Source organism: Octopus sinensis, linkage group LG17 (assembly GCF_006345805.1).
Source record: "Octopus sinensis linkage group LG17, ASM634580v1, whole genome shotgun sequence".
NCBI classification, from domain to species: Eukaryota; Metazoa; Mollusca; class Cephalopoda; order Octopoda; family Octopodidae; genus Octopus; species Octopus sinensis.
Genome location: NC_043013.1, coordinates 40662214 through 40675477, shown reverse-complemented (window position 1 = coordinate 40675477; position 13264 = coordinate 40662214). Strand labels below are relative to the sequence as shown.

At 35.0% G+C, this 13264-nt stretch overlaps 1 protein-coding gene across 6 annotated transcripts in view; it reads left to right on the top strand.

The window, feature by feature from the left end:
* The window catches only part of LOC115220897 (unconventional myosin-XV), a 455449-nt gene that overhangs the window by 423286 nt on the left and 18899 nt on the right, over positions 1-13264 (top strand). For all 6 annotated transcript variants that reach the window (XM_036510507.1, XM_036510509.1, XM_036510508.1 and 3 more), the window contains 7 exons: positions 620-702; positions 1845-1981; positions 3516-3610; positions 4668-4751; positions 6731-6821; positions 9657-9835; positions 12199-12273. In XM_036510507.1, coding sequence (XP_036366400.1) covers positions 620-702; positions 1845-1981; positions 3516-3610; positions 4668-4751; positions 6731-6821; positions 9657-9835; positions 12199-12273 — 744 coding nt within the window. The remainder of the gene's footprint in view (positions 1-619; positions 703-1844; positions 1982-3515; positions 3611-4667; positions 4752-6730; positions 6822-9656; positions 9836-12198; positions 12274-13264) is intronic.

The window sequence follows — 13264 nt, the reverse complement described above, 5'->3', positions numbered from 1 at the left end:
AGGTGGGAGCTGGATATACTCAGTATAGAAAACATGTAGTAGTGCTCAAACTATTCCCAAATTCTTCATGCAGGACTAGGTCCATGGCAAAAAGAATGCTTATAAGAGAAATTCAAGTTAAGCTGACGTGGAGGTAGAAACACAAAATTTCTTAACTTGACAGCTGTTTCAGGAAGCATGGATTTCCTGAAACTTCTCCTTACTAACCGTCAACCATTTTGTATATATATATATATATACAAAATGGCTGACGGTTAGTAAGGAGAGACACAAATAAGAAAGAAGAAAACAAAGGACCACTGATGCGGTCACAGGAGTGTAACGAAAGAACTCTGGCCGAAATAAGATTAAGATTAATGTAAAAAATAAATAACACTGAAGCAAAGTAACACCAAATATATAGTGCGTGTGATTTTATTGGCTAAACTGGCAAAATGACTTCACATAAAAAGTCTTGCACAACAAATATATAAACGTATATATATATATATATATCTTAAGCATAATTCTGTTTATCTTCATTACTACCTCTGTAGATATGCACAAGCACACACACACACACAAATATATAAGGTTACAGTGTTTTAACTTATTCCTCTGTTTTGTCTCAATTATGCAGATCTGCCACAAGTACCCTGAGTTAAGAGATGAAGTGTATTGTCAACTGTGTAAGCAGACAACAAATAACAAAAGTCCTAAAGCGTGAGTAAACATTGTAATAATTGGTTTGTTTTGTGTTTGCCTATGGTATGTGTGTTTATGAAACTTAAGCTGGGTGTGGGTAATGCAAATACCATGTTAGAGAAAGGGTTAAATATCCTGTGTATACCTGTTGCCCTATGTTTGTGTAAGCTATAACATTCCAGAAATTACAGATACTGTCAATTATAAGTGGCAGCTATGGAAACAGAATCTCAGAATACTACTCTTAAAGCTATTCCCTTCACAGTTGGGCAGATATCACATGTCTTTTATTTCTTTTATCTTTTACTTGTTTCAGTCATTAGACTATGCCCATGCTGGGGCCACAGTTGAATTTTTTTTAGTTGAATGAAGGCGCAGATGTGGCTGTGTGGTAAGAAGCTTGCTTCCCAACCACATGATTCCCAGTTCAGTCCCACTGCATGGCACTATGGGCAAGTGTCTTTTACTCGAGCCTCAGACCGACTAAAGACTTGTGAGTGGATGGAACCTCTTTAATCAAAGGTTTATTCAGTCTGAGTTGAAATGAAGATAGATACACACACGAAACATGACTGCCACTTACAATCAAAGTTGACTCCGTATCAGAATGTACCATTATTTCCATTCAATGGGTATTAGTCCTCATCTTGTTTGTTGTTAATACAGCATTTCAGCTGATATACCCTCCAGCCATTATCAGGTAACTTGGAGAAATTTCAAACCTGGGTTCTCATTCCTAAGGTATTTTTCGATATTACTATTGTTATTATTATTATTACTATTATTATTATTATTATTATGAGCATATGGCATAGTGGTTAAGAATGCGGGCTACTGACCCTAAGATTCTGAGTTCGATTTCGAGCAGTGACCTTAATAATAATAATAATAACAACATCGAAAAGTACCTTAGGAATGAGAACCCAGGTTCAAAATTTCCCCAAGACACCTTGGTCAACTAAATAGAAATAGCAACCAATTATCTCTTGGTTCACAGCCTACCATCTTATAAAAAGGGAAAGCAACACTGTAAAGGGAAGAATACAGTTTTCTGTCTGTCTCGTTATATTCGCATTAAACTAAATTGTATAATTTCAAAAAGTTTAATTTCAGGAGAGAAAAAGAGAGAAAAGCAAATCACTTTCATTTCTATTTTTCAGGAAAAGCTTGATCCGTGCCTGGAGATTTTTCGCATTATTTGCAGCCTACAATGACTGCTCTGGTACACTGAAACCCTACCTTCTGAAGTATTTGACAATTGCTGCCACAGACACATCAGATCCAAATAACATTTGCAGTGAGTATAGAAAGTGATATCAAATATTATTGGTAACTTCATTTTGAGTACCTGGTTTGCAAAATTCTTTTTGTGAATTGGTGTGTTGAAACAAATTTCAGTGTATCTAAGGAAAGTCATAAAGCAAATATTAACTCACACTGGTGCCACGTAAAAATCATCCAGTCCATACTGTAAAGTGATTGGAGTTTGGAAGGGCATCCAGCTATAAAAACCATACCAGAACAGACACAAAAGTCTGGTGCTGTCTTCTGCCAGGCTAGCTCCTGTCAAACCATCCAACCCATGCCCGCATGGAAGGTGGACATTAAACAATGATGAGGACATGCACTGGTTTTATGATTAGCCAATTGGTTAAATATCCAAGTAACTAATCAATTCTTTGTTTAACTTGATTAAAAAATAAACCAAATAGTTAGTTGGATATTTAACCAGTTTATTAATTATAAAGGAGTGGAATTGAACCAGTGCATGTGTTAATGTTTGCATATTGCCTCTCCCTAGACACACTAAATGCTTTTGATAACTTATTGAAAGATCATTTTTAACCTAAGGTGGAAATACAGCACCCATAGTCTTTTTCCAGAGTCTCAGTTGACTGGTGGGAAGAAAAGATGAAGTTATCTTTTGTCTGAAATTTCCACTAAAGGCATCCAGAAATGAGATAGTAACCACCTCCATCCCCAACATATATGTGTATATATCTATGTGTGTGTGTGTATATATTTATGTATATTAATCTTTATTTAACATGTTTTATATGTTGGCATGGATTAGATGGTTTGAGCATCAGGCCCATGTTGAGCTCCAGTGTCAGCTTTGGCATAATTTCTACGGCTGGATGCCTTCCTAATGCCATAAGCGTGTGTCCTTCAAAAACTCCATGCTCCTTAAATTTGCCAACAGTACACCTAATGCCCTGCCTCCCCATTTGGGGACAAGCACATGCACACACAGATATATATATATATATATATAACATATATATGATGGGCTTCTTTCAGTTTCTGTCTACCAAATCTTTTCACACGGCTTTGGTCAGCTCGAGGCTACAGTAGCAGACACTTGCCCAAGGTGTCACACAGTGGGACTGAACCTGGAATTATGTGATTGGGAAGCAAGCTTCTTACCACACAGCCACTCCTGCACCTATATAAATATGTATATGTATATATATATATGCATGTACATATACATGTGTGTGTGTGTGTGCGCGCACAATGGGCCTTTGCAATTTCCAGCTATCAAATGTCATTCACAAGTTATTAGTCCTTCTGAAGCTACAGTAGAGGATATTAGCCTAACATATAGTTCAGTGGAATTGAACCTGGAACTGTGTGGTTTTGAAATGAACTTATAGACACCAAGTATAGCCATGTGGTTAACGACTAGAAATTCTTAGGGAAAAAATATAATAATCCCCTCTGTCTCTGCTTGTATCTACTTATCTGTGTTGCTGCCTTTCCTGCTTATCTACTCCTGATATATTCCCCACCTCAATCTGAATAAATATCTTTACCCTCTCCGTTCACAGCTGTTGCTGATATATGCTTGAAGAACCTAAGAAAGACTCTACGATATGGAGGTCGGAAGAACGTTCCTTTAGAAGAGGAAATTATAAATATTACTGTAAGTTATCTCTATTTCTCTAATTGATGTAAATATTTTTTTTGTTAAAGGAATGACTGGGGGTGGCAATTACTGAAGGAGACCTTCAGTAAGAAAAATGCAGGTATGTGGATGTAGGTAACATACTTAATACTGTGAGCCTCAAAATTTTAATTAAAATTACACTTGTAGTGAGAAAACCACTCATTAGCTTATTAATTAATGATGACCAAGTGTTTAAATTTTTAAGTTGACATTCACCAGGAGCACGCTTCATGAGAACCACATACCCACTCACCAAAGATGATAAATTTTTGCTACAGGATTTTATTTCTTGTTTGCAGTCTACCTCTGAGTCTCCTACTGGTTGGTTTTGCCCATAAAACCTGTCCATTGATTCTTTCCTAGAACATTCTTACCCCCATGGCCATAGTGTCAGAGCTATGATCTCTCAATTCGGAAAAGGTGACTCTACTTGGCGTGCCTCTCTGATCTCTAAGTAGATGTCTATTAAGTAACAGTACTCCAAAGACTCTTCGGAGGAAACCCTGCTGGTATTTGAGATCATACTCCTTCAATTGTTACCCAAGTTTCATGACTCTTGGAAAGGGTAGACACGAGCACCTAATTAAAGCTAGTGAGTTTGGCTTTTACACCTACCTCCCTTCTGACAGGACCCAATGGAAGGTGTGCTTGAGGACTCTGAACCCATGACTATCCCAGAAATAAGTGAGCAAAGAAGATGAGATGAAGAATTTGGCTGTTGCAGTATTGTGATAAAATTCAATCATAATTTACTTTCATACAAAATATTACATACTCAAAAACAATATTTAAGTCAGACAGATGTTGCATTGCAAATAGGAATCACCTCTTTACACACACTAACTCAACCCCGTTTGGATGGTGCTTTTTACATGCCACTGGCACAGGAGCCAGTCTCGGAGTACTGGCATCGGACATGTTCGGTTGGTGCTTTTTACATGCCACACACGTACATACACCAACATACATATCTACATATACATATATACAATATTATATTACGTTGTATAATATTCTTTTTCTCTATTTTTAGGAAGGAAGAATGACAAAATCTCAGTTTTTCTCTTTCTCTGGAATGGACAAACCTAAACACACAGTTGAAGTTAGATCATCAACTGTAAGTAATATTTTAATGAGGGGTGGAGGATTTTATATAATCTGTAGATTATCGAACAAAATTTCTAGGGTTTTGTCACATCCCAAGTTTAAGTCACAACTCTGTCTTTCATCTTTCTGGTGATAAAGAAATAAGTGGCAGTTGAAAATTGGTTCCCAATTAGTCAACATTACCAGTCATTCAAAATTTGGGACTTTCTGGTTATATTAGAAATGAATGCCAGAGCTTTCCCCTAAGAGAATTTCCATTTAACTACAAATCTCTAGAACTGTTGAACAATATGCCTGGTTCTCTATATTCTGACTTCAAATCTGTTGGGACCAACTTTGCTTTTCATCCTTCCAAAGTCAATTAATAAAGTACCAATCTCAGGCAGTTGACTGACAGAATTATCAAAGCATCTGAATCAATTGAGTGTCATGCTGTATTTATACCAGTTCTTTATGTTCAGAGTTCAAATCTCAATCTGGCCTACTTGGGTGTCAGAGAATCTGATCCATCACCACATGGTTCTTGAGTGCCTTTAGCAGAACCTTCTCTGTTGCAAGCTTTTAGACTAAATTTCCAGTCTGAGGAAATCTTCCTGCCACTGGTCTGACACCCCTTAAAAAGGGTTATAGGCACTACTTTTCTTTTTGACTAAACAATGAAATGGACATCAAGAAGCAGTGAATTATTTTATTCAATATTCAAAGATTCTTTCTTAAATGTCTGTTCTATCTGAATGTCACTTTATATATATACATATATATATAAATTTTTCTATATGTATATATAATTTATCTTTTTGTCTGCCAAAAACTTTTTCCATCATAGAAGGGTAAAATAATCTTTCTGCTGTTTTCATAGCTATACTGCATTCAAAATATTATTTTCTTGTCTGTATGATACGATACACATTCAATGCTTCCAAAAACAAAAACGTATGTTTATATATGCTGTTGTATTTCAAAAGAAGCTATTTATTTAGCATTTAGTTAATGGAAATTGTTGTCAGCTGGTAGTTTAGCTTAATTAGTAGAGTGCTCAGCCGATATCTGAGAGATGACAACTTTTTCTGACATGTAAGGGTAAAATATACAATCTTTCTGTTTTCACAGCTATACTGCATTTATAGAAAGATAAGTTACACACAATGTATATATAATTTATCCTGATATATATATATATATATATATATATATATATATATATATGTATATAATTTGTGTGTGTGTATATATATATATATATATATATCAAAATAAGCAACAAGGATATCCAGAAGTAATGCAATATGATCGTTTCATGCAACTCCATTTAATTGAATAATGCAAGCATTACATCAATTTAAAATGTAGAGCAATCTTCAGCTGCATAAAAATATATTTTTATGCAGCTGACGATTACATTTTAAATTGATGTAATGAAATGATCGCATTGTTCAATTAAATGGAGTCGCATGAAACAATTGTACTGCATTACCTCTGGATATCCTTCTTGCTTATTTTGGTTATAATCACCCCGTTTTGAATTATATGGATAATGCCAAACTAAATTCTGGTGCCTTTAACTTAAGTACCATAGTCATATATATATATATATATATATGTATATAATTTGTGTGTGTGTGTGTATATATATATACCATTTAAGCATAATGATACTAAGTAATAATCTGCTGTCAGAACTCAATATACATATGCTTCAGAATAAATAATAAAGCATTAGCTGAGTACAGAGTAATAATATTAAAACAAATAACTGACAAAAGAACAAGAAATTATGCACCGAGCTTCATTAGCTTACAGCTGTTTCCGCTATAAGATGCAGTGCCCTAAGAGCTGAGTGCTTGTGCATCACCTTATAGCTTCCTCAGAGAAACAGCTGGAAGCAAATGAATTTCTTGTTCTTTTGTCATCTATTTAATTTCATGCATACACACAAAATACTTGACACCTGTTATGTTGAATACATGACAAATTGATATTTTTTTTTAGCTTGTCAAAGACATTATTGAAGAAATTGGTCAACGCCTGGGAGTCTTAGATTCAATTGAGCTTGAAGAATACTCACTTTTCCTTGTAATCAGTAAGTAACATTTCTATATAAATTTATGTTGAATTTTTGTAAACAGAGTGATCCTACAGACTTAGACTATTCTGAGTGCAGCCAATAGGATACTGGTAAAGCCACCCTCTAAAATAACCAGTGGGACAAATAGCAAAACTAATCCCTGTGAAGCTGATGATATAAAGAATTAGACTTATCCCCTCACCCCCACCACAGTGGAGTCAACAAGATAAAGGGTTAGACTACTCCTTGGGAAACAAATAATATATATATATATATATATATAACAGAAGTTTGAAAATGCCACTATATAAGATAAATTTTAATTTTCTTAGAAATTTTACGTTTCGGTTCTTCTTGAAAAAACGAACCTTATCAAAAATATTTTAAAAAGTTAAGAGTAATATATATTATATTATATATATATATATATATATATATATATATATATAATATATATATATATATATATATATATATATATATATACATATACACATGAAGGATTCTCTCGTCATGAATGACAAATGTGGGTTCAATAAAATAAGTAATCATGTTATATAGGCACGCATGTGTCTCTTGAGGCCTGCTGGTGTCTTGTAAACCTTTTGGCAAATGGAACAAGTTGAAGACTCAGTTTGCTCGAGTGATTGTGAATAATTTAATATGTTGTTTTCTTGAGTGGACAGCAAGGTCTGCTTTGCTCTGTCCCACTAAACCACAATGACAGGTAAGGTTTTCATTTAGAAGAGCAGTGTTTTACTGGCATGCTTTCATGCTTGTACACAAAGTTGGTCCTGATATTGAAGTTGACTTTGCTCAAATCTTTGAACCGAGGAGAAGCAGGACTGGTGCCAAGTCCTGTGTTTGGATGCTTCGTTTTCCAAAGATGAAAAGGAAATGTTGCATCACTTCAGATTGTCTTTTAATTTGTCTTCTGTTATCACTCAAACATGAGAGATGACCTGACTGTCTGAGCTGTATTTTGATGAGGATGGCTTCAACACTGTTATGAATATGGTCACTCGATTTTATGTTGGAGATAGTACACAAGCATTGCATATGAAAACTGTCAAGCTGGTTGATGTGTTTTTAGTACAGGGTCCAAGATTCAGTACCATAAAATAGACAGACAGTGTAATTAACTTCAGTGGAGTATATTTTAAATATGGTCATTTTTCCTGCCTAATGTAATCTAAATTAGTGATTATCTCAAACTGAGGTTTTGCTTTACTGAAGAAGTTTTAAACACAGAAACAATTTGAAGTTGTCTCCTATACTTACTAATAATTAAAATGATATTTAGCTTTTGCTATCTTTTCCCCACCACATAAATATTTCTAATTAGACTTTTAATACTGATTACATTAAATATGTTAACACCAACTTAATTATTACACTAATGTAATTAGTACAGATTTTGAGTTTAGTACAGCGAGACCAGTATGTCTTATTGTTCAAGAAATTTATTCTTTCTACTACTCAGAAAGCTCACTAAAAGTAACTGAAAGCTTCTCAGTGACCTAATTAATAGAGGAGATAGTTGTCATGAAGACACTGTCAGGTGAGTAAGGTTGGGATGGGATAAATTCAAGGATCTTTTACCTTTGTTAGAAACAAAGCATTTCTATGTGTGATACATATGTATGAAATGAGAGAAGGATACTGAATGTGGAAAAATTCATTGGGGCACACATAATGTTAGCATGCACAAATGAGAAAAACTTGGTATATATATATATATATATATATATATATATATATATATATATATATGCTTCACTGCTGTGTAGTATAGCTGTTCACACACAGGTATCATACAGTCAGCCTTTCACTCTGATGGAGAGGCCCTTTGTTGCCAATAAACTGAAGGGCTCCAATTTCCAGTTACTCATTTCTGAGCATCAGCTGGTAAGCTAAGCCTGATTTCCTTCAGAAATATCCACTGTCAGAATATTTTTTTAAATATGAAATGAAGGTTTGAAGAAACTGTTTATCCTTATGTTCTGGTTTCCAAAACTTTTGGAAACTCAAGAATATAAGGATAAGCATTTTTCATCCAATTTTCATTTCATATTTCAAAAAATATTCTGACTGTCAAAAATTGTGAAGCATGACTGTCACCACTACTACATGAACCTGAAGATTGCAGAATTTAATGCATGAAAGTACTAATTCAATCAGAATGAACATTTAACATTCTATTATTTTATTATATTATATTATATTATATTATATTATATTATATCATTATAAGATTGTAAATAAAATGTGAAAATCAGACAAGGTTGGAATTCCTTTTATTAATATATTCTTCTATACACAATCACACACACCTGTATATATATATATATATATATATATATGGTTAAGAATTACACTTCACAACCATGTGGTTTTGGGTTCAACCCCTTAGTCCCAGTGTGCAGCACCACTGGCAAATGTCATCTGTTACATTATAACCATGGGTCAACCAAAGCCTTGGGAGTAGATTTGATATGTGTGTGTGTGCATGGACATATGCTCCTTTGCCTTGACATCACACACTAACTGTAAACAAATATGCCCACCATACAAATGGTGTCATTCATTAGCAATCTACCATGAAAACATGTCCCCTTCTTGTGCTGTTCACATCCAAACAATTGAGGGGAAATGTTACTTTGCTTGGAAACAGGTGAGGCTGGACAACAGGAAAAGCATTCAGTTGTAGAAAATCTGCCTCAATGAATTTCATCCGACCCAATCAAGCATGGAAAAACTGGACATGAAAAAAATAATGATGATGTCACATATTTCTCTATTCTCTTTCTTTCAAAGTTACATTCAATATTTCATAAACCTGTGTTTCAGATTCTGCTAGATCAAATCCTCGCTACCATAGGATTTCACGCCATGAATATTTCTTTGACATTACTGCTGATCTACAAAAGAAGCCAACACCCTATGATGTCATCTTCAAAAGAGATGTCTGGATGTTCCCAATTCAACCACGAACCAATGAGGTCTACATAAATCTCATGTTTGCTCAAGTAAGATGTCCACATCTTTGATTTCATGATGAATTTGTTGATGTTTGCATTTGTTTGCTTCATTAATTTTATCTTTTGCTTGTTTGAATCATTAGACTGCAGCCATGCTGGGACACCAGCTTGAAGAATTTTTTGTCAAACTAATCAATGGCAATACTTTTTTTTTTCAAAGCCTGGTTTTTATTCTACCAGTTTAATACCAGGTAGAATAAATACCAGTCTCTTTTGCTGAACTGCTAAGTTATGGGTACATAAAACAAACAGACACACACACACACATATATATATATTGGGTTGGCAACTAAGTTCCTGCCGCTTTTTTTAATTAAAATTTTTGTAAAGGCTTAATAAAAAATAACAACTAATTAATCAATGTATTCACCCTTGTTGTTTACAACTTCTTTCCAACAGTCAACAAGCTTTTCAATACCTCGTTGGTAGAAATCACCCAATTTTGACTCAAAAAATTGATCCCCAACCAAGCTCTCAATTCTGCATCAGTATTGAATGAAACTCTGCACAAAGCATTTGAAAGAGATTGAAAAAGGTAGAAATCCATTGGTGCCAAATCAGAATAGTACAGCAGGTGTGGCGGCACTTCCCAGCCATGCATTTGAATGGCTTCCTTGGTCATATTGGCGATATAAGGGTGGGCGTTGTTGTGCAGCAGAAGAACTCCATGCTGACGATTAGGTCTTTTTTCTTGAATAGCAGTGTTGAGTCATTCCATCTGTTGAACATAGAGTTCCACGTTGACCGTTTGGTTCTGTTCAAACAATTCATAATGGATAATACCTTCCCAGTCCTACCATACGCACAACATCATTTTACATGGATGAAGATCTTGTTTCACACACAGTGTCACTTGTCTACCAGGGCTAAGCCATTCCTTAAGCTGCTTCATGTTGATGTACAGGCACCATTTTTCGTCACCAGTAATGTTTCGGTAAAGAAATTGTTGCTTGTGTCCAATGAGTTGAACGGTGACGAGCAAGCAAATCAGCAGAGATTGTGGCTCGTTGATTTTTGTTGTTGTCACTTAAAGCATACGAAACCCATGCTCCATACTTCTGAACCTTTCCCATCGAGTGAAGATGCTTCTCTATAGCAGTGTGGGAGCATTCCATTTTCTCTGCCAGTTCCCTTGTCGTTTAACAAGAATTTGCATGCAAAAGTTGGTTCAATTGCTCTTCATTGAACTCAACTGGACAGCCAGAATGAGGTGCATCTTTGAGGTCAAAATTTCCATTTTTGAACCTGGCATACCAATCATGAATGGTTCTTTCAGCAACGGCACCCTCTCCATACACAGCACAAATGCCGTGAGCAGCTTTTGCAGCCTTAGAACCTTGGTTAAAAGCAAAAAAGAAGGAGGTGTCAAAAATGCTCATTTTTCTTAACTTGACATTCCATTTTAATGATCTGAAAATAAACTAAAATTAACTAGAAAAAAACAAAATAGATTCCAAAATGATTAAAAAATAGAATTCTCGAAAAAAATAGATTCCAAAATTTAAAAATGCAATAAATTCCAAAATTAAAAAAACGGCGGGAACTCAGTTGCCAACCCAATATATATATACAACAGGCTTCTTTTAGTTTCCATCTAATATATCGATCTAATCGACTGGCCCTCTCCCCCAAAATTTTAGGCCTTGTGCCTAGAGTAGAAAAGAATATTTAAGGTGGTGAGCTGGCAGAAATGTTAGCATGCCAGACAAAATGCTTAGAGGTATTTCGTTTGTCTTTACATTCTGAATTCAAATTCAGCAAGAATTGTGAGAATCTTGTTCTGTATCAGAATCACAAGAGTGAGCTTTTGACAGAGAAGATTTTCACCAGGATGTTGTGACTGGTACATTTAATGTAGCAGTCATGTGCTAGGGTTGAAATGTATTTCTATGAAATATCCTAGATGTGAAAATGAGTTTCAACACTATTGACTGATTTGTTAGGAAAAGCAGTCAAATCTTCTTCAGATCACAACTTAGTATCTTAAGGGAAAAAAAATGAAAAATGATATAATGCAGCCTTGGATGCCCCCCCGAAAGATGGGATCAGCATGGCTGGAAATGCCTTTGATCATAGGTCTGCTTGATCTGAGTCAACCTGGGGCTATACAACAAGAAGGTTGCACGAGGTAAATCCTGATGCAATAGTATTCCATGCTCTTGTATTGTGACACAACAAACATGTACACATGGAAGTGCTCCAGTTTGGTCACAAACAGATGGCTGAAACCAATAAGTTGATTTTGAAAAATTATGGAATTTAGAATGGTTTGTATAATCAAAATAATTCAATAATGTAATTAGTGATTACTCTAATTCAACTAAGACATTGATATTTTCTATATATTGCAGATTATACAAAACTTTCTTGATGGCCGCCTATTAGTCTTCCCAAATGGAACACTGCCCAAGGATCCTTCATATATAGTAAGTAATTCAATCAATATTTTATACATTCTAAGTCAGTGTCACATGTGCACGCGCATGCACACACACACACACACACCACACACACACACACACAGATGGTTCTCAGTCATGTCACCAGACACACCACATAAATTGGGGGCTTTTGTGATCTGTGACCATAGAAATGTTGTAGATATAGCCATAGAAGCATCATACATATTCAGGGATTTCACAACCTGTAACCTTAGAAACATAACACATATTGAAGAATTTTGTGACACGTGGTCATCGAAGCCTCATACACATTGAAGACTTTCATGACATGTAACCATAAAAACGATGATATGAATGTTGTTGATGTTTGTGGTTGCATGCATAAATGTTTATATATATAAAAAAAGAACATTATACACTTGTGAACACTTTCATTGATAAACACAAACACTATATCTGTTGACAGATAACTTTGGACTAGATGTTGAGGGGTGAGGTTTACATTCCAGGTGTGACCATTAAATTCTGTGCGATATGGTAATTTATTAACATAAGTCAATGGTAGGCTAACCTTTGCCCTTGGTAACTACCGACACATCTTATATGCCCTGTCATCTATGCTGTATACATTATGCAACAAGAGAGACATGAAAATGATAGGTTGTAATTGCGGAGGGACACAGAAGAATCCATGAAAAGCAGCAATGGTTTGCATCACCAAATAGTAATATAAAGATGTGTGTATACATGGTAATATGAAGATGTGTGTATGTATATGTGTGTGTATACATGGTAATATAAAGATGTGTGTACGTATACAAGATGCGTGTGTGTATACAAGCTGTGTATACAAGCTGTGTGTATACATGGTAATATAAAGATGTGTGTATGTATATGTATACATGGTTATATAAAGATGTGTGTACGTATACAAGATGTGTGTATGTATATGTGTGTGTATACATGGTAATATAAAGATGTGTGTGTGTATACAAGATGTGTGTATACATGGTAA